Source organism: Pangasianodon hypophthalmus, chromosome 27 (genome assembly GCF_027358585.1).
Source record: "Pangasianodon hypophthalmus isolate fPanHyp1 chromosome 27, fPanHyp1.pri, whole genome shotgun sequence".
NCBI classification, from domain to species: Eukaryota; Metazoa; Chordata; class Actinopteri; order Siluriformes; family Pangasiidae; genus Pangasianodon; species Pangasianodon hypophthalmus.
Window position 1 is genome coordinate 12186597 of NC_069736.1, and position 27696 is coordinate 12214292.

Here is a 27696-nt window from a genome sequence, read left to right on the forward strand (position 1 = left end):
CTGACCCACTGTTATATGTTGTAAAGTTTTCTTTCCCTTTTTTTTTTTTAAAGGTCACAATGTGGCAGAAAGGGTCTCAGTGCAGTTGTACTGCTGGGAAGAGAGCAGCAGCTACAATCAACCAACCCCGATGTCAGAGGAACTCTTATTGGAGTACAAATGGGACGCTATACAGGAAGTGGCTGATCTGCTCATATCTGACCCTGATAACCTTACTTCCAGCACACATGTGGACATCCAGAGGAAATTATGTCTAGGAGAGCGTATTCAGCCAGGGCAGAGCAGTTCAGATACGAATGAACAGCATGGGACCTCGAGACTAGATGAAGAAAGTTTAGGACTTGGCCAAAGACTATATAAACTAAAAAAAGAATCAGGGAACCACAATCTAGAAGAGAATCCTGAATGCTGGGAGCCTGATCCTGGTGAAGGATGCAGACTGGAGCCATGCGGTGCAGTTGATGTGAAAATCACACAGGCGGTTTCAAACATGTCCTCTCTTCTAGAGTGGAACAACCAAAAGACACAGCAATCACAAGGTAAGAGCATTACACTGGGACGTTTCATTAGTACATTTCATTTTTCTGGATAGAGATCTAAACTGAAAACACTCTGAAAATGTTTTTTTAATTTGTTCCTCCATGGGAATGCTTAACCACATTAGACTCAGCATAGCCTTTCTTTCGTAGATCATACATAGCTGAAGTGGTGCAGAAATTTTTGAATTTGACCTCAGGCAACCTCAGGAGGTCATAAACCTGGAATGCAGCAGTATCCTAAATGCTTTGTGGATGAGTTATATAAAGCAAAACCAGCAAGTAGAGATTTGCAGTCTGGAAATGTCTAGAAATGTCTAGAGAGTCTGTAAGAACATGAGTTGTTGCATGATCTGGTGGTTGAAGTAGATCTGCCGATCTTCACGCATGTTGCATTGATGTGCCGCTTTTTAACATCAGAGTATGATGGTATGCGTTATCCCTCAAAAGTACGCCAAAAGAGAGTAATCTTTTCCCCCAATAAAGACAGCAGATGCATGAAACAATGCATGAATCTGGAATGACTGACTATTGTGTAGGTGTTTTGAATTCTCTGATATGAACTCCTTCCCCATCTCACTAGTAAATAATGTTTTGTCTGGCGCTCTCGTCTCGCCAAGACTTAATTTTACAGCTTGAATCACGTGGTGACGATGCGTTCTGTCGAGGTAAATGGCAATTTTTTTTTTGAGTTTATGAATGTGAAATAATGAATGTGAAGTATGTTTGACTTAGCTAACATTAGACAAGTATATAGTTAAAATCAGTCAACTATATTAGAGATGCAGCCAAATTTCAGCCACCAAAAATATTTTGGAAGGGAAATTTTTTAGACTCTTGGCAACATATAACAAAGGAAAAGCTGAGCATTAAAATGGAGCAAAATTAAACATGGCTAATTAAACATTAACTATCTGGCCAAGCTTTCGCTGGTGTGTACGGTTGCCAGGTCTCAGTAAAATCTCAAAAAACACACAACAACCCCCAAAACTAGCCCAAAAAGTTCAGGCTTTGGAAAATGGAGAAACCTTTTTTCTTTTTACTTTCTTTTCTTTCAATCTTTGCACCTTAACCAAATTAATTTTTCCATTCGAACCTTGTTTCAAATCTAATACATTTTGGTGAAAAAAATGTGAACCTGGCAACCTTGCTGGTGTGACTGAAGGGCAAGTGTCAGACGTCACGCAACTTTCTGTAGCACAAACATGATTTTGAATCCTGTTTTGTCCTCTATATCTGTAGCTATGAACTTACTGTGATTATTATTATTTAACCTGTATTCAATCTGTTGTGTAATGGGTAAAGAGTCTGTTTTCCTCTGTGATGTTGGCACAAATGCAGTGGTATTAGCGTGACTAATACCCTAGTACACTAGCATATTAGGGAACAATGGTGAGCTTAGGAGAAGCATTTTTTTAATCTCCTGTAACCTATGCTAATTCGAGATAAAGGAGAAGCTAATTGTTTATTTATTTATGAAGAACCCATAAATGATCACGGTTAAAATACTTTTGATTGTGCGGTCCTGGGTAGTGAAAATGATTAAAGGCATGCTTTAAGTTCATGACCGAAGAGTTCCGATGGGACCTTTTGCATAACACAAGTATTTGTTAGTGCTAATGACAGATTAAAAGCTTGTCTCTTTAGCAGCAGAAGGTCATCTCTGATATGCAGTACTTATGGCTTTACTCTCCACCAGTTCTCATATTACATTTACTGCACAGAACAGTGTCTTTTTACGATACTCACAAATCTGTGGCTGTAAAGGCACGACCTAGAGCAACTGCCTTTTATTTTAATTCAACCTCATATCTTTCCCAATATTGTTTTAAGTAATCGAATCCCAGAGTCAGCAGTACACAGTGTTTACTTAAACCCAGTAGTTAGCAAGGTACACAGCTCTCTCGGTTTGCTGAAACCAAATCAACGATTGAATTACAAAACATGTTGATGAGATGTTTGCTGTGGGAAGTTTTCCCTTCATCATGACCAAATAACTGTTTTCCCAAGCAAATATCCCTGTGCACTCGCTGCCACAGGGATTAATATTAGCAGCATCAGCACTACACCTGTGCACCTGGTGTGGGTGTGTGTTTGTTATTGATGTGTAAAGTCACCAGGCTGGTTTTGAAGTGGTGTTTTGGAAATGTGCTTCATTGTGATCGTTCACAACCTGGGAATAGAAACACCATTTAGTCGTAGTCACCACTCACCGAAAAAAAAAACAAAAAAAACCCTCTCCCCCCAGATACTATATGTATGGGTTCTGTATGCTACTGTACGTGTTCAGGCTGTGCAGTAAAACTGAATGTGATGCAATGACTGCACTGGTGTTATTATGGCCTGCATTGAGAGCTGAGTTTAAGATGAATGCAATTAGGTTTGTATGAAAACATTTCCTGAGCAGTTCCCAACAGATTTACTGTACATAATTATTCTGTTTTTGTTATTCTCCCTTCTTTCATTTTTTTTTTGTAGGTAACCACTATTTCACCAGTCAGGATTCTCAAAGGCAGGAAATTTACTGTTTCTGGAAAATTCAAAGGAATTCTAGCATCAAAAAACATTTACAGTTTATTCCTATGTTTTCTCTACTACATAAGCTTTATTTATTAAGCTAGCTTTATTTATTAGCTAGCCCACCAGGCAAGTAAAATCTCCAATGTGCTGCCCAGTTTCATGTTTTGTTGCCCAGAAACCTAATTGACCAGGCTAGCAAATGTAATATAATAACATATGGTGAGCTAGTTAGGAAATCTTTGTTGTCCTCTTTAAAAAAAAAAAAAAACATGAGGCGACTACGTGTAGTCACAGCAGTGTTATAACCATATTCATCAGAGTACAGTTTAAACTATATGGTCAAAAGTTTGTGGACACCTGACCATCACATCCATATGTGCTTTTTGAACATCTCATTCCAGATTTAGTCCCCCTTTGCTGTTATAATATCCTCCACTCTTCTGGAAAGGCTTTCCACTAGATTTTGGAGTGTGGCTGTGGCAATTTGTGCCCATTCAGTCACAAGAGCATGAGTGAGGTTAGGCACTAATGTCTGATGTGTGAGGAGACCTGGTGTGCATTTGCCATTCCAATTCATCCCAAAGGTGTTCAGTGGGGTTAAGGTCAGTGTTCTGTGCAGTCCACTTGAGATCTTCCACTCCAACCTTGGCAAACCATATCTTCACAGACCTCACTTACATAGGGTCACTGTCATGCTGGAACAGGTTTGGGCCCTTAGTTTCAAGGGAAGGGAAATTGTAATGCTATAGCATACAAAGACATCCTATACAATTGTGTTATTCCAGCATTGTGGCAACAGTTTGGGGAAGAACCACATATGGGTGTGATGGTCAGGTGCCCACAAACTTTTGGCCATATAGTGTAGCTGCATACCAAATGAAAGGTTTTGACTTCATGAAAGTCAGTAAGGACTAGGGTTTGTTTCATTTTCTGGTTCTTAAACCAACCTGACCACTGAGCATCTACAACTAGAACACTAATAGCCCGGACTTGTCTCGGGAAGCTGGGCTATTGAACAAGAACGTGCTTGTTTAAACAAGACAGATGGTTTCCTAATATTCTTCTCTTGGCACTCCATATCAGTAAAATTCATTAATACTTTTCAGTCTCTTTCTGTTCAATAGCCATTCTAATTCAGTGTAATTTTGTAAACTCTACTGGATTCAAACAGTTTGTACATTATTGTCTGTTGCTGTCTGTTGTGGTACATATCTATGTTGTAGATAAAATGTTGCCATAAGCATGAAGTAGTCTACCTTTTTGTTAATGGGACAGACTTGGAGCTGTCAAAGCAGTAATAAGGTTTATCCTTAGATATTAACATAACATGCCATTTGAACTCATATTCCATGATACCTATTGTCATCTGTATACATAATCACTTACCATGAATTTGCATAGGTGAGTGAATAAGCATTCTCATGACTCTTTATGAACAATGAAACAGATATATTAAAGTCATTTTAAAAATATCCATTTAAAATTAAAGTATAACATTAAATCCCAATGGGATTAGTGAAAGGTCAACAGAGATATACTATAGGCATCCTGGATAAAGTGGCACAATTCATTCATTCATTCATTCATTAATGTAAGTATGTATGTATGTCCTTAATTCAGACTAGATTTTTAAAACTAATTCTATATTTTTGAGAAGACCATTATTTACCCATGAAATTATTATTATTATTATTATTATTATTATTATTATTATTTAAACAGTTAAAAAAAAAACTAAAAGAGCCAAAAGATTTTGGTTCCATATTTTTCCTAAAAAAACAAGTCGTTCCCTGTATCTAATTATAATAATCTAAATGCCTGTATATACTGAAAAAGGGTTGCAAACATACAGTGTATGACCTTGAGGCATTAGTGCATTAGTGCAAAATGTAAAACAGAAGAGAAACCATTTAAGTGAATGAGAATGTAAACACAGGACGTGATAATACTGTCACTATGAATACTTCAACAACAACAACAACTATACACAGAGAGGGATATTACATTAGAGTTGCAGTACAACCGTAGGACTAAATGTGTGACCCCTACAGGGATGGTTTCCAGTGGCTCTGTTGTGCTCTGAGGGCATTATGCTGGCTTGGTTTCAGTGCACTTGTTCATTTTTAGAAGAAATCTGCAAATAAATACAGTTATTCTGACTGATAACATTTATCCCAGTATGAAACACTAAGATTTTGAACTCACGTGTTAGACATCTCTCCCCATCACCATCATCGAAACACTAATTGAGGTAATGTCTTTTGGAAGATTTGTTTTCATCCCTCCAGTACAGTTCCAGAGACTTGTAGAATCTATGCCAAGGCATATTGAAGCTGCCAGCAGCACCTTACCAAGGTTGTTTTCACACTTGTGTTTTTTTTAATAGACTCAGGGCAGTCTGCCTAGAGTGTTCAGTATTTTGGTGAAGCGTGAAAGCTGTTTTGGATTCGGAGCAGTCCATAGAACAGATCCCTGCTCGTCTTGAAAATGGAGGCCTGGGGTTTGCTTGTAGCGAACTCTGGTATGGTCCACATCGGGTGTGGTAGCTATCCACATTCAGCGCCACATGCCAAGTAATGTGATAGAAGTAACTTGACAAGTTGAACCAGTTTCTGCTTTTGTGGTGCAGGGGAAAGGGTTTTTATGGTTATTGATATATAAATCCTGACTTTCTTTGGACTGGAGCACAATAATTATCTCAGGCATCCCAGGTCTTGTGCCAGGCTGCATGCCTACAACTCTTCAGTATGAGAATGGATCCTCATTTGCAGTATTACTGATTGATGAGCATTGAAAAGCACTGTGTTTCACTGCTCGAGTATTGATACCACAGAAAAAAAAAACAGCAAATGTGCTTAGTTCCTACCATTTTGCAAACTTGCGTGCACAAAAGTGACATATGGAATTTCAGAATCAAGCCAAAGTTGCGGTTATGAGCCTCTCCTCCAAATGAGGATAGAATCAATTTGAAAATGCCCTAAGACACTTTGCTGGTTTTTCTTGTAATTTGTTACCCGTCTGTGTATATATAAACAGTCCCCTCTGAAAATATTGGAACGGCAAGGCCCATTCTTTTGTTTTTGCTATACACTGACGACATTTGGGTTTGAGATCAAAAGATGAATATGAGACAATCAGAATTTCAGCTTTCATTTCCTGATATTTACATCTAGATGTGTTAAACTTAAAACATTGTACCTTTTGTTTGAACCCACCCAAATTTCAACTGATCAAAAATATTGGAACATGTGACTGTCGGGTGTTTCTTGTTGCCCAGGTGTGCCCTGTTATATTGATTGTTGAAACAATTAATAACTCTGAATCGCTACTCTTGGTTTGAGCCCTGGGTGAAGACTATATTTGTTGTTAAAAAGGATATGCCAACATGAAGACCAGAGAGCTGTCTATGGGAGAAAAACAAACCATTTTGAAAAGAGGGAAAATCTATCAAACAGTCAGCGACATCACCAGTAACCTTCATTTTGAAGTAACTCTCGGCATTTGAAGAAGACTTCGAAAGCAGAAATATAGAGGCCATACACCAGAAGATGCAAACCACTCATCAGCAGTAAGAATCGGAAGTCCAGATTGAAATTCTCAAAGAAGTATAGAGATGAGCCATAAATGTTCTGGAGCCAAGATTACCCTCTACCAAACTGATGGAAAGGCCAAAATATGGAGAAAGAAAGGATCTGCTCATGATTAAAAATATACAAGCTTATCGGTCATGCCTGGTGGAGGTAGTGTCATGGCTTATTCTTGCATGGCTGCTTCTGGAACGGACTCACTAACCTTTATTGATGATGTAACTCCTGATGCTAGCAGCAGAATGAATTCGGAAGTCTACAAAAACATCCTGTCTGCCAATTTACAGAGAAATGCATCCAATCTAACTGGGAGGAACTTCAAGCCAATGATCCAAAACACACTGCCAGCACAACAAAGGACTTCATCAGTGGAAAAAAGGGGAAGGTTTTAGACTGGCCAAGTCGATCAGCACACCATAACCCAATTGAGCTAGCATTTCACTTCCTGAAGAGGAGACTGAAGGGAGAAACCTTCCAAAACAAACAACAAATGAAAGAAGCTACAGTGCAAGCCTGGAAAAGCATCACAAAAGAACAATGCAACAATTTGGTCGCTGGCTTGATGCAGTTATTGCAGGCAAGGGATATGCAACCAAATATTAAGTGTTATTTACTTTAATTTATATTTTTACTATCTGTTCCAATACTTTTACTTTTTCACCTAAAAATTGGGGTGTCTGCCACCAAAAGTGCCATGTTCTAAGTTGTTTTACACATCTAGATGTAAATATCAGGAAATATAATACTTGCCTACTATAGGGGACTGTATATGAACTGGTTTGATCTCCTTCAGTGCCAGAAAATCTTTGCTTGCACAGGTAATCAAGGAATATTTTTTCCTAAAACATTCTCTTTCTAATGGAAACTTTGTGTTCTCTGCTGAACTTTTATTACATCAACAACTGTTAGTGATTTTTTTTAAATAATGCATTCTCTCATTTGTTTTTCTTTCAGCTCTCCGCCACATGGAGACACCTCTGCACATAGCTGTGCGTTTGGGTCTGTATCACCTCACCCTCTTCTACCTTCATCAGGCTGGAGGTCAGGAGATGGCAACACTGCCCAATGAGGAAGGACACACTCCTACTGAACTGGCCCAAAGTAGAGGCCATGCAGCAACCATCAGTGTCTTATCTAAGTGAGTCACATTTGTACTATTAACCTTATTTTTAGAGAAAAAAAAAAATCTCTTTTATGTGAGGTATTCGAGAAGTCAACCTATGGAAGATTTGCTTTTCATCATGCTAATGATAGAATTTCTAGTCTTGCCTAAGGAAAAACAATAAATCAATAAACTCAGTTTCTTCAAACCCTTGTTGTTATGCAGTTTATCAGAAAAAACATAACTGTATCATTCTACAGTCAGGAGACAATGCGATAGTATCTAGTTAAACGATTAATTGGATAGGTCTACTCTAATTACAGTAAATAGGATGGATTCATATGTCACCTAAGTGTCAAATTTTGCTCGCATTTAATAATAATAAGTATAATGATATAGAACATTTCTATATTGTTCTTTGCTCTCCTGAAGTGTAACAACTTTTTCTCCAGCCATTAATGCACCCAACATCAATCAAAATAGTGACAGAACAGTGCCTGAGACGTTCTCCACCATCCGAGAGCAAAGTACATCAGAACACCCCTCTGGGTGCATTTTGCTCTTTGTATGAAATGTATCTATGAGCAGAAATGAAATTAAAATTGCTGTAATTAAATAGTATTCACCTATTTAGACACCTATAGACACTAGCTGCATGTTTACACATACAGTACTTCATTTATAACAATTAAAGATTTAGTGAAGCTAGAATTCTGGCTTGTGAGACTACATCATGATTAACACAGCCTCCGTGACAAACTGAGTCAGTGGCGCTCAATTGCAAATCCTATTACAAATCCGATTGGCATCTTACTGATTTTCACGTAACAAATAAAGAGATACACTATATGGCCCAAGGTATGTGGACACCTGACTATCACACCCATACACCCCCTTCCTGAAAGTGTTGCTACAAAGTTGGAAGCACATATCACATGATAGTGATAGTGAAGTGACTTGTGGCCAAGTATGGTGAATTTGTGCTCTGCATTTAACCCATCCAAGTGCACACACACACAGTAGTAAACACAAACACACACCGTGAACACACACCCAGAGCAGTGGGCAGCCTTTTTTTGCTGCGGCGCCCGGGGAGCAGTTGGGGGTTCGGTGCCTTGCTCAAGGGTCTCACCTCAGTCGTGGTCCTGAGGGTGGGAGAGAGCGCTGGTCATTCACTCCCCCCACCTACAATCCCTGCTGGACCTGAGACTCGAACCCACGACCTTCAGGTTCACCTTCGGGTTGCAAGTCCGACTCTCTATCCATTAGGCCATGACTGCCCCCATTTTGAATTGTCTTTGTATGCTATATGATTACAATTTCCCTTCACTGGAACTAAGAGGCTCAAACATGTTCCAAAATGACAATGCGCCTGTGAACCATGAAGACATGATTTGCCAAGGTTGATGTGGAAGAACTCGCGTGGCCTGCACAGAGCCCTGACCTCAACCACATTGAACACATTTGGGATGAACTGGAATGCCAGCTGCACCCCAGGCCTCCTCGCCCCATGTCAGTGCCTGACCTCACTAATGCTCTTGTGGCTGAATGGACAAATCTAAAGCATGTTCTATCTATAGCACATATGGGTAGGATGGTCAGGTGGCCACAAGCTTTTAACAAACAAATAAATAAGATAAAGAGAAGCTAAATAGTATTACACAGTAGGACACAGTAAATCTACCTTGCTAGCTTTAACTCCTGCATAAAGTCCCTTGTTTGTACATACATATACTCTGAGCTTTCTCCTGTTTGAAGTAATTCCTTTTGTAGCATCAATGATTGTTAAAGCTAAGTGCTTCATAGTGTGCCAGGATTTTTGCAAAAATCTTTGTGGATGTTCTGGGTTCATGTAAACTCAGTGTAGATAATCAGGAAAGTCACCCCCACCAAGACAGTGTGTCAATCTTGGATCAAATTGACATCTGGATTGCTTAGATCTATGGTGACAATGGAAACTTTCACTACTATAGCAGGCTAGATATGGATGATGCACTGTTAGGATTTTGGAGGTGCACATGTCAGCCCACCAGTGTGCTTCGGTATGCAATGTTTTCTGATAAACTCCCTCTCTGAGTTGTGATGCAAATGTGCTTCAGTGCAGAAGTGTAAACCAGCCAGAATGCAGCACAGATGCTTTACAACTGGAAGGTAGCAGTAATCAGTCAAACTCGTTTTATAATTAATGGTTAATCATGAATAAGGAGGGAGAAATTTTTTCTAGCGCTGTCTGGGTTTCCTCTGTTTTTATTTTATGTTGCTCCAAATTCTTGCTCCTCAACCCCGGACCCTGACTTGTGATCATGTCACAGCCAATTTAGAAACAAGGTTCAACCCATTAATAAATAAAAGGCTTTTTTTAAAAAAAATATATATATATACTTGGGAGCTTGTCACAATACCTGTGCTCCCTGCCCAAGTATGACCTATGTGTGGAAAATGCTGAACCTTTATTGTATCTGATGGATTATCTGATTGTTTTGTTCAGCCTTTCGGCTTGGAGAGAGGAGAGCCCAGTGTGGATGTCACAGATCTGGGCTGATGAATCACACCTTCTCAGAGTGTGCCCGCTAACCAGTTCCTTCGTCCTGACAGTCAAACACCAAATTCATTTTAATGCACAGAGGAGCATCCGGCTCTATAGGGAAAAACATGGATATCTAGAAAGCCATGTGCAGGTGAGTGTGTACTGCGCTGATGATTCACACACACATCAACACAATCCCATAGCTGTACATCTTCATTAGGATGTCTGCTTTGGAACAATTAGCAGGCGTGGGAGCAGTTCATTAGATTTGCTGGTTAGCAAAGATCACAAATCTTTGTGACTAGTGAAACACAAGGAGCTACAAAGAGTATTACTCTGGGCTTTTCTCCTGCACTCTGGTCTCTGGTTGTATACATTTGTACACATAATGACTTGTTTCATTTGAGAATATATGACTGACCTCAATCATAAATGTAATAACTGTGTGTACAGATTATGTTAATTGGCTTTTGTTGTACTATACACAAGCTGTTTTTAATGTTAAAGCCAATTCACAGATTATATACTGTTATATAAAACATTTGTTTAAAGTCATGTTTTGCTATTGTACATCTTGTATATCTATATTTTGTAAATTGTGTATATATTTGTAAAAATTGTAAAGAATGGAATGAGTAATAATGATAAAGTTAGCATTGCAACTTACGGTTCGAATGGAAAGTTGTGTAGGCTGGTAACTTTATTAATTAATGTGAGCAAGTCAGGATTTTACATGATCACTTGCTCAAGCATGAACATTTTAATCTCACATTTCAAGTTTTTGAGTTTAGCATAAAACATAAAACCATCCTGCTATTGGTCGATTTTGGATGAGCTTCACAGCAGTAGCCTTCAGTAATTAAAAAAAATTATTGATACTAGCAGAACTTTGTGATTGCAGAACGCCTGTCTGGTTGCAGTGGCACTAAATCGGGTCTTTTTTTTTCCTTTTTTTTTTTTATAATGTGCCATTTTTGTTGTTAAAAAAAAAAAATCGTAGTGTATACCTGGCTAAAGACTTTAGAATCGCAATTGCTCTAAATGTTTTTGGCCTTACATATGTCTAGAAACCACTCTTTCAATAATCTCAAATCACTCATAGTATATCCTTCAGCGTAACTCATTTTCACAATGTGGCCTTCTTGCCTTTAGTTTCTACTGTTACAAATTCAGATTCAGACATGTGCATGCTGTGTTGTAGGAGGTTGTACTCACTGAGGTGGAAGAGAAAAGCAAACAGAACCAGACAGATGACACAAGTGAAGGTGAGTCACTGAGCCAAAAACCATGCCAGTCACACTTGTTACATTTAACCCCTTAACTCCCAGTGTATTTAGTCATCAATAATGTTTAGAAATCAATAACTAGTTCAAGTTATTCAGTAAACAATATGTAACTAAAAGAAAAAAAATAATCCACTGACAGGGCAGTGTCTCTCCTCCAGTGTTTGAACTCCAGATTTATTGGCACCCTTCATGGAAATTAATCTATAAAAGTATCACATGCACTGAGCACACATAACATTAGAACAACTGAGAGGTGATGTGAATAACTTTGATTATCTTGTTGCATTGGCACCTGTCAAGGGGTGGGATATATTAGGCAGCAAGTGAACAGTCAGTTCTCAAAGTTGATGTGTTGGAAGCAGGAAAAATGGGCAAGAGTAAGGATCTGAGTGACTTTGACAAGGGCCAATTTGTGATGGCTAGAGGACTGGGTCAGAGCATCTTCAAAATGGCAGGTCTTGTGGGGTGTTCCTGGTATGCAGTGGTTAGTACGTACCAAAAGTGGTCCAAGGAAGGAAAACCGGTGAACCAACAACAGGGTCATGGGTGCCCAAGGCTGACAGATGTGCGTGGGGAGCGAAGGCTAGCCCGGCTGGTCTGATCTCACAGAAGAGCTACTGGAGCACATATTGCTGAAAAAGTTAATGCTGGCTATGATAGAAAGGTGTCAGAACACACACTGCATCGCAGCTTGCTGCGTATGGAGCTGCGCAGCCACAGACCGGTCAGAGTACCCATGCTGACCCCTGTCCACTGCCGAAAGCAGCTACAAGGGGCACGTGAGCATTAGAACTGGACCATGGAGCAATGGAAGAAGGTTGCGTGGTCTGATGAATCATGTTTTCTTTTACATGGTGTGGACAGCCGGGCGCGTGTGTGTCGCTTACCCGGGGAATCACCAGTGCTCACCAGGATGCACTATGGGAAGAAGGCAAGCCGGCGGAGGCAGTGTGATGTCTGGGCAATGTTCTGCTGGGAAAACTTGGGTCCTGAAATTCATATAGATGTTATTTTGACATGTAACACTAAATATTGTTGCAGGCCAAGTCCACCCCTTAATGGCAACAGTATTCCCTAATGGCAGTGGCCTCTTTCAGCAGGATAATGTGCCCTGCCACACTACAGAAATTGTTCATGAATGGTTAGAGGAACATAACAAAGAGTTGACTTGGCCTCCAACTACCCCAGATCTCAATCCGATCGAGCATCTGTAGGATGTGCTGGAGAAACATGTCCGGTTCAGGGAGGCTCCACCTCGTTTACAAGACGTAAAGGATCTGCTGGTACCAGATCCTTGGTACCAGATACCACAGCACACCTTCAGAGGTCTTGTGGAGTCTATGCCTCGAGGGGTCAGAGCTGTCTTAGTGGCACACGGGGGACCTACACAATATTAGGCAGGTTGTATTAATCTTATGGCTGATTAGTGTATGGAGAAGGACGCTGTTTAGTTTTAATTCAACATAGTTTAAAAAGTTCTTTTGTAGTGCTATTTTTTTATTTTATCGACATCTTTACAAGTCATACAATATTTAATTAAAAGTCTCTACAGAGAATTGTAGAGAAATCTTGGAGCACTCCTTCATGAAGAACATTTTACAAGTTTATCTCTGTGTTAATTTGCATGTTTGTTTGGTTCATTATCTTTTTGATATAATGAGATCTGTAAGATCCAATTATGGTCAAACCATACTCTTTTGACAGAGGCAAGCTCTGATTTGAAATATGGGGTTTTTCTTTAGGTGCAGGCCACTTTTTGGCAGCCATGCTAATGGTTTGCATGGCCAACAAGGTTGATGTTTGATGCAGTGAAACTCTCTGACTAGTACTGTCTGTGGGATTCAGTAAAGCCATTCAGTTCTTTGTGAACATAGCTTGGCCGGTATAATGTAGCAGCAGAATGTTACCCTGTAGTTAGTTTTTTCTTTAAAATGATGATGTCTAAACACAGAACGAGCAAGAACACAGACCATGATAACACATGTGAACAAGCTTGGAAAGACCAAATGAAAAATATTAAACTTTGGATGCAGAAATGGACCGGGATATAGCACTGAAGTATGTGAGAAGTATGTGAGTATGTCCCATAGCAAGAAAGACTTGGCAGCACACACTGCAAACATGGAAAGCTCAGTAGTGTTTAATCATTTTGACATATCCGGTCACTTTCTATTGCTTGCTTTTGTCATTTGTTATTCTATCTCATCTCATCTTTCATGTCCCTGTTTTGCTTTCTCTCCTTCCTTTTTGTGTTTTAATGCTCTTGCTTGCTGTTTCTCTCACTGCACGCGTATTGACCTTTTTCTCTTGTACTCCCTGCTTCCACTCCTCCCCCTTTTTTGTCACTGCGAGTTAGCTCAAGCAGGGTTGTTGGGGTAGATTGGGCGAATTTGGCTCAGTCAAAAGGACATTGTGGTAGGATGTGGGATGATGATTATTATATACACACACACACACAGACACAGAGAGAGAGAGAAAAGTCTTTGTGAGACTGCTCTTTTTGGAATTTCCAAACATGTCTAGTATATGAGGACAGAAGGATTTTTTTGAGTGGGCTGTACATACCGCTGTCTCAGAACAAATTAATGTATGTGGAATTATATGGATAATCTGAAATAACCAGATTTTATTGCATCCTTCCAGTTGAAGCAACATTTGTTAAATGCGATGACACTGTCTGTGTCCGTATTTGTATTAAAACCCAAAATTTGGCCTAAACTGAAAAGGACTGGAAACAACTTTGAGGTAGAAATGGCAGCAGTGTCAGCACAGTGTGTGAATTCTGGCTCTGACAGTTTCTCAACTTCAGATACATCACTCGAGTTCATAATTGGAGTTCAGCTAGAGATTTGCGCACCGCTGTTTTTTTTTTTTGGTGGAGTTATTATTTTTGTTGGTACCTGCCTGTGATACCACCCATGATATTTTCTAACAAATTTATTTAGCTCTATTTTCCAAAATATAAACAAATGAGTAGCCTGATTTAAACCACCATGACCCTGACCAGGCAGTTACTAAGGATGCTGTAAATGCATCATGCAGCAGTGTATGTGTTCTTTTTCCTGAAAGCTTCATGTTTGACCGCTCACTCATGCTTCCATGAAAGAAAAAATCCTGCTCAAACCAGTTTTTGATTTTGATTTTGTTGTGTTCTGTGAGATCGCAGTCCTGATGCAAAACATTAGTCTCAACAAGTGCCCTGTGAACCTTTTTGGCAAGCTTTCGAGAAAAAAAGAATACCTCCTATTCATATCTGTTTAGAACATACCATCTGTTAATAGTGTATTTGTATTCAGTTATGTCCCTAGTGTATAGGTATATTGCTTTGATTGTCATTTGTCGTTTGATTGTCAATTGTCAGATGTCATGTTTGTTATTTCACAGCTATAACAGAAGGCTGTAGGAAATGTACCTCTTTAAAAGAAGCAGTGTTTTCAGCCAAAATAAATTTGCTAAATTATGTCGTTAATTATCCTCATATGCCTTCACACCCCAGTCCAAGTATGAATATTGTTTGTTTAATGAATATGCTCCTAGAGAATGTTCTGGCTGTGTTGATTGTGTAATAAGATGAATGTTGCAGTAGACAATGACTGTAGTAGACTGTATTCTAAGGACTTGAGTTAGTTATGGTGATAGAAATTTGTTTGAATGGCTTGCAAAAAGGGGAGAATGAGTGAGAAAGAGATTGCATACAAATCAGAAAGGCAGGCGTTAAAAGCCTTAAGCAGATTTAGGTTCAGTACCTGACGCACTTAACACACACAAGCTTCCTGTCATTGGTAACCATAGTGATTGCTGCTTTACTGCTCTGGCTTCGATCCGCAAGGTGTTTGTGTGACTTTACCGCCTATCAGGATCAGTATCCTCTGTAACCTGAATGCTCAGTATTTGGTCAGATTTATCACCGTCCAGAGGGTATAAATGCAGTCCTTTTCTGTATCTGTTTTTTTTGTTGTTTTTTTTTTGAAAGATACATAATAGGATGTTGCATTTGTATTTGCATTTGATTTTTTTCCCTATATACTAATTCAGTGTTTACAGTATAGGTTATTTTGTAAACCTAACTGGTTTGATTGTCTTTTCATGGATTTATGTTATACGGATGTCTTACCTGTAGGTCTTACCAGCCGGACAAACGTAGAGGATTGTGTTCTGCTGGACAGTGTAAGTGCCTCTGTGTGTTTGGGTGGTTGTGTGCATGTGATTGGATGCATTGTAACAATTAGAGTTAAAATTGTGTGACTTTGTGGTTTTGCAAGCATTTTGTGCTCTACATTATCACATTTCTGAAAATAATATTAAATGTTAGTGTGTTTGATTGTACATGGGGATATTGTTCCATAAAGCAAAAAATACCACACTTTGTGGAACTGATGTCTTGACATCAAAAATGGCACAAACCCCTTTGAAATATAAGATACACAGATTAAAAAATATAAATAATATAAAAGTAGAGAACTAGATTATTTGGACTATTAAAGAGCAACAATGGATAAAAAGATATTTATAATGCATGCTGTTACAACTGTATGTGGAATGTTGAACTCAGAACTAATGGCTCGATAGAAAATTGGTCTAATTCATTGGAGCTAAAAAAGCACTTTGTGTGTGTGTGTGTGTGTGTGTGTGTGTTTAATGTCTGTTGTTTTATTGTCATCAGGTTTTTGAAGAACAGCTTGTCCTTTCTCTGGATGAAGACGACGAGAATCCCACCACATATAATTCAGGTATCCAGTTATCTCTTCATCTGCATCCACTCTTACCAAAGGTTCCCCACCCTGGTCCTGGAGAACCCACTAGGGTTGGGATCCTGTGCACTGTATCACTGATGTATATGGCTAAATTATATGTGACCCCTGTCATGTCATGCAACAATTCTGTATAATAGGGAATAATAATCTATATCCACGGATTGATATCATGTGATTGGACTTGCATATTGACCATCATTAGTTTATTAATAGTTGCATACAAGGATGTGTCACTTTTTGGTCATTCATCACAGCCCAGTAGATTCGACAAAACTAATGCTTGGTGTACATATGTGCTGGTTTTGACAGAAACTATTTTAAATGTGTTTATGTTTCATAAATGTGTGAGTTTACCCCAGTTCATCTGGATAAAAACACTCTTTGTACACTCCTAATTTTACGTGTATTGGATTATAAATTGCTTGATGTGACAATTCCACCAAAAAGCTAACAGGAAAAGCTACTCAACTGCCTATGAATTTATGTGAATTTGAAATCTGTGCATATTCCCCCTTTCCATGTTAAACCAGTGTTCCATGGGCTACATTTACATATTGAAACATCTTATATTTTATGACAGAATAATGTTCACCTGTCACCTGTTCAATACTGACTCAGCTTTTCCAAATAGATTTCTTTGAAGAAACGGCTCCTGAGCCCCAACCCCTCCGACAATATGCATTTTTGTCTATATAAAACTAAATAAATTTTAAAAATTGCTACAGAGGTTTAATATTGTAAACAGAATGTACTGCAGGCTCACCATATCTTCAAAATAAATAAATAAATAAACTAATAATCCAAAAATTAGAATAGAATAAACAAAATGTCTTTTGAAAATGATCGACTGAAACATAATGACCTCCATAGCAGAAATAGAGCTCCAAAGTTGGCTAAAGTGCCTGATTTCCACAGCCTCTTTCTCAGGCACCATAGATCTCAGTGGCACAGGGATGAAGAGCTCATTTTAACCGTTATAATGTGATTGTGTAGCCATATGACGTATAATGCGTGTTGGTCTTTGCAGTCCCGAGCTATCAGGCTATCAGTCACTTCACAAGTGCAGGTGATCATTACTGAGGTGGGAATCTTGCAGGCTGTCCATGAAAGAATGTGATCACGTGACCAGCGTGCTGTCTGTGTATTTTAACTTTATGGGATGCACATATTGGGACTCTGGTGTTCAAACAGTGCAATTGCATTACATGCATAATTAATAGAATGCTGATATTGCACATTTTCACGATGCACATTGTCATATTTATGCATCGCAATGTTTTGTGTCATGATTTATTGTTACACATGTAACAGCTACCAGAAAGGGAGGGAAAAGGCTAACACATGCTTCCTCTGAGATATGCGAAGCCAGCCGACTGCATCTTTTAGAACTGCTGCTCATGCTGCGTCACAAGGCAGTGAAATACATTTGGAGGACAGGACTATCTGCCCTCTTCTGTATACATGGTGGAAGTATTATGAAAATAAGAAATCTTAATTGAGCGTATCAAAACAGAATCACTTTTCCTTTTGCAAACTTTACATACTTTTAAATACAATTGGGCTCCAATCCTGTCAACCAAGAACAGGAATCTGAGGCTACAGTGGGACCAGTCTCACTCAAACTGGACAGCTGAAAATTGGAAAAATATCACCTGGTCTTTTTCCAATCTTCAGCTGTGCAGTTTTGGTGAGTCTGTGCCCACTGTAGCCTCAGATTCCTGTTGGAGTGGAACCTGATGTGGTCTTCTGCTGTTGTAGCCCACCTGCCTCAATGACGTGTTGTGCATTCCTGTCAGCTTGAACCAGTCTGGCCATTCTGTGTAAACTTTAGACACTGTTGTGTGTGAACATCCCAGGAGATCAGCAGTTTCTGAAATACTCAAACCAGCCCATCTGATACCAATAATCAAGCCACAGTCAGTGTCACTGACATCATATTTTTTTCTCCTTTCTGGTGTTTGATGTGAACATTAACTAAAACTCTTGACCTGTATGCATTGTGCTGCTGCCACATGATTGGCTGATTGGATAATTGCATGAATGAACAGGGATAGGGATACAGGTGTTCCTGTAAAAATGTTCAGCGGGAGTATATAACAGGTACCTAGGGGTATTTCTGCTGGTCATTTTATAGAAGATATAACATGGCACAGTCTTTCCAGATACATGCATGCTGCAGTTTGTTAAAAAAAAAAAAATTGAATTGGTGGATTTTGAAGTGACAAATCCCAGAGATTCTCTGCTAGTAAATACATTACCCACCTTCATATATAAAACTATGAAAATAGATGTTGATTTGGAAAATTGCTGGCTATAATTCTATTTTCCATTTTTGTTGGTTTGGTATTTGTATTTTTTTTTTTGGGTTCAATATGCAAGCTCTCAGCTATAGAGCACTGAGCATGTAATCCATGATAAGACTTGTGCTTTGTCTAATGTCTTCTTTAGAAGAGCTCCATTTTCTTGCCCAGTGGTTAATCAGATTACATCTGCTAATAACACAGTTTTGACACGACACTGACTGAGAAGAGCAGCTATTCCCATTGATTCAAGTTCAACCCTAATGAGTCATGTGCGTGAGAGTGTGTCATATGGCATTGTATCTCTTAACACACACATGCAAGCACCAAACTCACTCTAATTGCACAAGAGACAGGAATGTTAATAAGTTCAGATGGTTGGATTTGCATAATAGCTGACGTTTAAGATGATCTGTTCCTTGTTACTGAATATGTAGACATGTTTCAGGCTTTCTCCTTTTCAGCTCCTTGTACTTTTTTACTTCGAGCTAAACTGCTATGTCATACATACAAAATGATTTAGTGGGAGCACTTATGATTTTTTTGACCCCTTTCTATGGAGATGCACGAGACACCTGAAAATTATGTTTTTTTTTGTTTTTTTGTTGAACATGAATAAAAATCAGCCAGTGGAAAAGCCAACATTGCATTTACATCTGGTAGCGCTTACTTTCACTTGGTGCCGACTTTATTCAGGTGAACTTTGACCTCTGAATTCATGAACCTTGGACATGTGAGCTAATAGAAACTGAAAAGGCAGGACTGTGGTCTTGTTGGTTTTAATAAAATTAAATATGAGCTTCATATTGTTATTGAGTAGTGATCACATCAGTCTTTTGGCTCTCTGTTTTCTTACTGTTGCACATCTGGGGGGAAAAAAATAGTGGTCTGGTCCATTGGCCTATTCAAGGGTTTCTGGGGTAAAATTGATTTTCTCTCTGCCTTTTAGATTTCGTTTGTTACAAATGTTCATACTCTGACAGACTCTCTCTCACACATACACACATAGAAACACGGTCTTAGCCCCCCCCCCCCCCCCCCCCCCCCCCCCCCCCCCCCCCCCCCCCCCCCCCCCCCCCCCCCCCCCCCCCCCCCCCCCCCCCCCCCCCCCCCCCCCCCCCCCCCACCCCCCCCCCCCACACACACACACACACACACACACACACACACACACACACACCAGGAACAGGACAGAGGAGGAGGAGGATGCTGAGTGGGAGGAGTTTGTCACTGTGGCAATGTAAAATACTAGTTGTCAGGGTCACGGCTGTAAGAATGAAGTGGGGAAAAAAACGCTTGCATCTTACTTACTGAGAGAAGAGGTTGTAAATTTACACACACACACACACACACACACACACACACACCCCTTCATTACTGTCGCTGTCCTGGTTTCAGTAAGAGGTATCTCTCTGCTGCACCTCTTAATGTTTTGTTTTTAGGGCAGCATTTGGTCGTACATAATAAGGTAATCCAAGAATACAGAGAAAGAGGGGGAGATAGTCTGAGAGAGAGAGAGAGAGAGAGAGAGAGAGGTTAAGGGAGGAGAGAGAATAAAACAGTCCTGACTTCAGTGCTCAGCCAAAACTTCACTGGAGTCCCTACTTTGCTCAGCAGGCAAAGGCAGGCAGAGGCAGGCATCTGAAGAAAGATTGCTTTTCGGCACACACTTCCAGCACACACTTCCAGTGAAAAGAGAGAGAGGATAAAAATGCTCACGACCTGAAGAAAACAAACATTGGCTGAAGACGAAGGTGTAAACGTGAGCCCGAGTCAGACGTCTGGAGAAACTTTTGCAGGAGGATTTTTGCGCTGGACTTCTACACACACTTCCAGCCTCCGTACACGTGTCTCACTTCCTACCATGGAGCTCTGCTTTTCCTCAGGAGACATTTTTGCTCATTTTCAGACACTGATCTCATCTATTGATCTGGATTGTGATCAAGACTCATAAAGACATTTAACCGCTGGGGATTTACGTAAACACAGTCCACACACACTTCTAGGTTAACCGATACAGAACACTCATGCATATGCATGGCAGAGCGTGCGGCTTTTCAGCAGAGACAGGAAGTCCGCCACATGCAGAGAAGACTATCCAGACTCACGCACACACACACCACATACACACACGTGGCTGTAATCTTCTTTCAGCATGTTGGACTCCGAGTCTGCCTGAGCTATCAGTGTGTTGATTTTGGACCATCAGGAGGCAGAGGGCTGAGTTTGCAGCGTGCATGCACATAAATGTTGAAAATTAAGTTTTGCTTACTGTGGAATCGCAGATTGCTGACATTTATCAGACAGTGTGTGTGTGCTGAATGATTTATTGTAAAGTGTGTTCAGCTGTAATTCACATCTCAGAGATATTGAAGACTTTGTACTCGGCGAATCATTTGCATGGAGGATGGTAGATATATTTTAGCTCGGCTTTGTGGAATTGCAGTTGTGAAATGGATTTGATGCTAGTTGCAGTTTTTACTGTTTAATAGCTATTTTTTGTATACTATCGAAAGCTAACGTCAGGCGCGTCCATTACTTTCTTGTTTATTCCCTTGAAGACTGCAGGGAGTTTCGATTATATATTACCAGAACAATGTAGTGAAGTTGTATTCTTTGTGTGTGTGATGTGTGTTGGAATTTGAGTCTTTTTGCCCCCCTGCGTGTCCACAGACCCTCCTGGGGCTTCATTAGCATGGCCGGTTAATGATTCTTAAACCTTGGCTGACCTTGCGGATTCTTCCGGACACCTTACATTAAAAAAAAAACCTCCTTTCGCTCCTCTCTGCCAGGCCAAGTGGATTGGAAGTCTGACTTTCCCCTGCACCAAGAACGTGGGAGTATAGGGTGTCGAAAGAGCCCACCTTCTCGCACACACTGACATTTAGTCATCAGTGCTTTCACCTCCAGTCTCCGGACTTGTGCTTGAGGATTTTTTTCTCAGCTCTGTGGGCATTTTGGGAGAGCTATTTATTTTTTTCCTGAACGCAGAAAAATTAAAAAGTGAAAAGAAAAGAAGCATGGACTCGGATTCAGATTCTCCTTTTAACTACTCCTGGCCTTCTTTTCCTAAAATGAGGATTCTGAAACGGAAGACGAAACCAGGTAACGAGGGAGGGGTGTGGGAAGGGGGAAAGGGAAAAAGTGAGTGAGAGAGTGTTCAAACGCTCCAGGGACGAAATATTAATTGCTCACCTGAACAAGTGTAATTATCATAAAACCAGATCATCAGGCTCTCAGGTTGCTTTTGGTTTTTTTTTTTGGTTTTTTTTTGGGCTGGTTTCTATCCAGTCAAAACACAACATTGACACTCCCGTTTTCCAGGATGGCAACTGTAGTGTGTATCCATGTATTAGGCAAGAAATGACAATAAATATGCCAATCAGTAACCCGAGGTCAGGAGCTGTGAGGCGGCAATCGTACCTGCTGCTGTACCTTTGCGCCGCTCTTATTCGAAACATACCATTCACCATTATTGCCTAATGTAATGTACTGCAATTATTTTCAGAAGGAGTATAACGCAGTGTATCTGTGTAGTGCTTCAGATATCTTTATCTGTATTCGGATTTAAACCTGAAATGAGTGTGGCCTAAATGTGAAAAATGTTTTCTTTTTATGAACAATATCACTACACCCCAGGAAATGCCAGCACTGTCAGCATGGTCCAGTCTGTTTCTGACAGTTCCTCAACCTCAGCTACATCACTCAAGTTTATATTTATTTATTTATTTACAATTGATCTTAACTAGAGATGAGTGTAGGCCTGTTTTGTAAATCCCTCTCATGCAGTTCTTATTCTTCTTTCTACCCACCTGTGATATTTTCTAACAAATTTAGCTGGTTCTATTTCCTAAAAAAGTAAACAAACTTGTTTATTAGTTTGTTTATTACTTGTTAGCATGATTTAAACCACTGTGACCCTGACCAGGCAGTTACTAAGGATGAATGAATGAATGCTGTACGTTCGTATTAATCCATGTAGTCTTCATGTTTGAGCGCTCGCTCCTGCTCGTGTGATTTATTTATTTATTTATTTTTTTAAATTGCATTTTTTTAAATTGCATTTTTAATCCCAGTCCACACCCCTGTGAGCTTTTCTGGCAAGCTTTTCTAAATAAATAACACTAGTGCATCACCTATTCATATCTGTATTCGTATCTGTTTAGTACACGTGTTCATTTTGAATGTTGGATTCATATTCAGTAACACTGCTAATGTAAACATGTTGTCCATGTTGAGAAGAGCTCAGTACACCTCGACCTGTGTTTCTCTTTGTTGTTGAAGGTCTTTGATTTATTGACAAATGCCCAGTTGGCCTGGAAGCTCAGTATGAGGTGGTTGTTTTTGAGTGTGTTTGTGAAGAGGAGGATCTGTCTCACTGACGTCAAGATCAGACCGTTCCGTTGTTGCTGGAAACCTCCGAACTAACACATACCTTTTCAGAGCAGAGCTAGTAAATCTTTTCTGTGCATTTAATTCATTTCACCAGATTCCATGTTGTTGTTGGCATGCTTCTGAGTGGCCTGTATTGTATGTGTGTCCTCTGTACTTGTGCAAAGGCAGAGATGAGGATGTGATATATTTGTCTGTATATACTGGCCTCTGCATATACAAACCACTTTGTACTTCTTTTGTAGACATGCATTATGTTTATGTGGCAGAGTGCACATGATTAAGGAAATTCCCCTTGGATGAACAGGATTTCCTTTACATTAGCCAGCCAGCCAGCCAGACAACAGGCCAGACATCAAACACACTCTCTCTCTCTCTCGCTCTCTCTCTCTCTCTCTCTCTCTCTCTCTCTCTCTTTGTGTCTGTGTGTGTGTGTGAGTGAGTGATACAAGGAGACAGTGAGAGACTTGTATTACTTGGCTCTTTGAGACCAGGATACACATGTTTACTGTTTATCCAGCCTTCTCAGACTCCAGCATACCTCTTCAGTGTTTACTTTCCTTCCCCGTAATAATTTGTGCACATAAATCTATTCCTTCTTAATGGGTTTCTATAATTTATGGTAGTTTCTCAACACTTCTCAGCACATCTGGTTGGGCAGTTTATTTCAAATTATTTAGTGCTGTTTTATATTTTACACACCAGTGGTGTCATTACCATTAGCCAACAGTAGAGCAGCACCAATAATTTGATGTATTAAATTTCTGAAAAAAAAAACCAAGCCAGTGTGGAGTTAAGTATTAAATGATTTTTTTTTCTGTAAATATATAATAAAACAATAAGACTAATATGGTATTGCTATAACTGCTATTTTATTTTTTAAACTGAATTATTCAGAAATACAAACTGATGACAATTTAAAGGAAAAACCAACATAAAGTGTTTTATTAAGGAGTTTGGCCACAAGAACAGCCTCAGTGTGCCTTGGCATCACTTATAAAAGTCACTAAGAGAGCGCTAACATAACAGAGCCATTGTTTTTTCCTTTAATTTGTCACCTTTTTGTTTGTATGTGACTTCTGAGCTTGTATACACGAGCACTCACTGTCATGGAGTTATCATTCCCGAAAAAGTCTATTGTCATCATTATGTATCACTGTACCAAATAGACATTGGTTTTAATTGTTTTTTTTTCTTTTTCTGTCTTTTCTTTTTGCTTTCACAGAGAAGTCTTGCTCTCCTCCAAGTTCCAGCTCTCCATTCCAGCTTCAGTCTACAGACATCACTACTGCCAGAATCACAGCCATGCTCAACCGCACCGGAAAGGTGTGACGTGTGTGTGTGTGTGTGTGTGTGTGTGTGTGTGTGTGTGTGTGTGTGTGTGTGTGTGAGAGCATGTTTGAATGTTAATAAATGAATCTAGACTCTGCTGAATGCCATGAATTAAACAACACTCAGGTTTACTCTTTCATTAGCTTCATTTTTCCACTAAATGCTTTCAGTATAGAGACTTGGCTATTAAAGTCTATAAGTATCTTGAGCTTAAGAAATGTAATGTAAGTTTAAACCACAGCATTTTGGCATTTATTTGTCTATGAGCCTAAATTTCTTTCTTTTTTTTTTGTGGCAGAATGATGACCAGCACAGGAAGTACAACACTGCCGCAGTGACAAATGACAGCTCTGCCCCTGACACACCACCTGCCGTCAAAGTCGAAGGGATGAAAGAGCAACGCCCGTTCGCTCGTCCTTTCTCTCCATCCCTCACTCATTTCTCCCCCACTTCTTCAGCAGGACTAGTCTTGGACCGGTTTCTTCGTAGCAGCTGCCACAATGAACACGACAACCACAGTGCAGGTTCACCTCCAGAATCATATGAAATTAGGTGAGTATGCAATTAAAATAATTAAAATAATTAAAAAGAAAGAACGACATCTTTGATAATCCACTGAAAATCTTTATCTGATCAGTCATGACCTACAGTAGCATCATTTACGTTTATCCATTTGATGAACTTCTAGTTAGTGACTAAAGTGAGGCAGAACACAGTCTAAGCATGAAGCTGTTAAAGGAGCTAAAAGTGATAACAAGTTAACAATAAGTTAAAAATAGTTGGAGAAGAACAAAGAGGCACAACTCAACACAAAGGTTAGGAACAAGTAGTACTCCTCAGTCAGTCCTGTAAGTGGAACAAGTTGTAAGTTGTTAGAATGCAGCATAACACACACATCCGTAAGCAACAGTGTGAGACCTTGGAGTTAGAAGGTTCTTATAAGATTCAACTTGTATAAAGAATAAAACACATTGATGTCTTGCATAAATAATCAACAACAGGGTGGTGTGATGTGGCCCAAATCGGCGTTACTGTTATTACCCCAGAGTTGTTTATTTTCCAATAACAGCACATCCCGAACTAATTTATAACTTTTATACAACAGCGATTTGCCAAAGCTAACGTTTTTTAAATTAAAGAACAATGTCATGCATTTTATGTGTTTAACGTTGTGGAACATCAAGAGAAACAAATTAATTCCTGTTATCATGTAACAGTTACTCACAGGCATTCCCTCTTCTTTTTCTTATCTTAATCCTGAAGTTAATTTTTAAAAGAGACTGCAAAGCTCAAAGCCTTAAAACTGGAGATTTTCCCACATTTCAAAAGTTAAATTTACAGCTTTGCCTCTGACTGTTACAGAGTGCTGACACTGGAGACTCCTTCCAAAAAAAAGCAAAATGTCTGCTCACTGAAAATCATATCAGTGATTACACACATTTCTAATACGTTTATATGGAGCATCTGCCATACAGATCCCTGTGTTAGTTGCTAAAAAAGTGATAAAGTTTTGTTATCATTTCAAGGTTTTGATTGGTCCTAACTTACCTTACCAAGGAGCAGTACACAACTAGATGTAATCTGTATATTCAGACACAAACTTGGAAGGAGAACATTGTCTATAACTATAATTATCTATAGGACGCAAGAGCTTAAGCTGGTAACAATAAAATATGACTCGTAGCTATTTGTATGCGGTACATCAGAGTCCAGGATCTTTCACTGGCATTGACTGACCTTCATATTTTATTCAATCATGACTTGCTATTTTTGATTTAATATTTGAGCCTTTAAGAATGAAACTTTTTCCACTCTCACAAAGCCCAAATCTGGTGGCCTTGGAAATGGACAGTGAAGAGGAGGATGATGACTTACTTATGAAGAAGCCCCTCCCTCAGATATCAGCTGAAAATAAGGACACCGGAGATAAACAGGACAGCTTTAATATATCCTCAGACCTCAGCTGCACTCGCTCTCACTCCGCTTCCTCTGACTCGAACCATGCCTCCCAAAAGGTACAGATACACACTTTCCCGATTTATTGTAATGCTTCTTAGAGTCACAGCACTAATGTTTTATACAGTAATAACATTTGAATCATATTGGGTCTGAAAGTTAAAGCCTACTACCAATAACTGTTTTTAGTGGATTATTTATCAAATACTAATACACTTTATTTGATAAGTATAGATTATTTGAGAATACATTATTTAAAATGAATACAGTTGTGTGGTGGCCTGACTTGGCTTGAATACTAACTTGTATATGTTCAGCCCCGGAATTATTGGCACCCTTGCTAAAGATGCATAAAAAAGGGGATGAAAAATGTATTTGTGTTTCAATTAGCTTTAATTTACCTTGAGATAAATTTAGTCAAAGAAAATCACAATTACACAAAAACACCCATGTGTAGTACTTTGTGCAAACTCTCTTTGTCAGTATAACAGCACTGAGTCTCCTATAATGGTTGATGAGATTGGAGAATACACAGCAATAATCTGAGGCCAATTCTTAGTAGAGAATGTCTCCAGATCCATCACACTCCTTCAGCTCAGCCCACAGGTTTTTAAGGGTTATTCTTGATTAAACCTTGATTCTGTAGTGAATCTTGGATCATTATCCTGCTGAGAGATCCAACCATAACCAAGTTGTAGCTTCCTTGGACTCCATCTCATGGACTCTGTGGTGCCGTAGGACATTTGGAGGAAAAACAGCCCCACAACCTCACAAAACCTCCAACATACTGAACAGCGTGGATTAGGTTCTTTTTACGCCAAATTAAGCGTTTTGTCAAAAAACTCTTTCTTTTTTTTTTTTTCCCTCATGTCTGACCATAGAGCCAGTTAAAGTGCCAGTAGTGTCTATCAAACTCCAGGCGCTTATGGTTGTGATTAGCTGAAAGAAAAGGCCTTCTGCTGGCTTGTCTTCCAGATAGTTTGTGGGCATGGAGATGGTGTCTAATTGTAGATTTGGTGAACCCAAAATGTTACCATCTCTAACCTCCTCAATGTGTATGGGGCAAAAAAAAAAGATTATTAGAGCTACAGGGGTTTTAAACTTCTTAATTATTGCCCTGACAGTGGATATAGACATTTTTAGGCAAGTAGATATTTTTATAGTCATCGCCTGAATTATGAAGGTCAACAAACTTTTCTCTCATTTCATATGTATAACCTCTATTCTTCCCTATTCCCTATTCATATTCAGAAATATGAGTATGAATGTCACCTCATATTTATACCCCAATTTGTATATATGTAAGAGTAAAATTTAAATAAGTAAAATATAAACAGGAATATTCTTTGGTTACAATTTGTTCATAGGAATTTCTAGGGTGCCAATAATTGTGATACATAGTTC

The 27696-nt window shown here is 39.3% G+C and overlaps 1 protein-coding gene across 6 annotated transcripts in view; it reads left to right on the plus strand.

The window, feature by feature from the left end:
• Nucleotides 1-27696, plus strand: part of arhgef28a (Rho guanine nucleotide exchange factor (GEF) 28a) — a 92646-nt gene that overhangs the window by 29987 nt on the left and 34963 nt on the right. For 4 of the 6 annotated variants that reach the window (XM_034300660.2, XM_053230366.1, XM_053230365.1 and 1 more), the window contains exons 4-12: nucleotides 54-539; nucleotides 7598-7781; nucleotides 10234-10423; nucleotides 11474-11537; nucleotides 15679-15725; nucleotides 16222-16288; nucleotides 24230-24330; nucleotides 24635-24888; nucleotides 26159-26351. In XM_034300660.2, coding sequence (XP_034156551.2) covers nucleotides 54-539; nucleotides 7598-7781; nucleotides 10234-10423; nucleotides 11474-11537; nucleotides 15679-15725; nucleotides 16222-16288; nucleotides 24230-24330; nucleotides 24635-24888; nucleotides 26159-26351 — 1586 coding nt within the window. Of the gene's footprint in view, nucleotides 1-53; nucleotides 540-7597; nucleotides 7782-10233; nucleotides 10424-11473; nucleotides 11538-15678; nucleotides 15726-16221; nucleotides 16289-20013; nucleotides 21718-24229; nucleotides 24331-24634; nucleotides 24889-26158; nucleotides 26352-27696 lie in introns of those variants that run through there. The other 2 variants (XM_034300664.2, XM_053230368.1) reach the window with 1 other exon arrangement.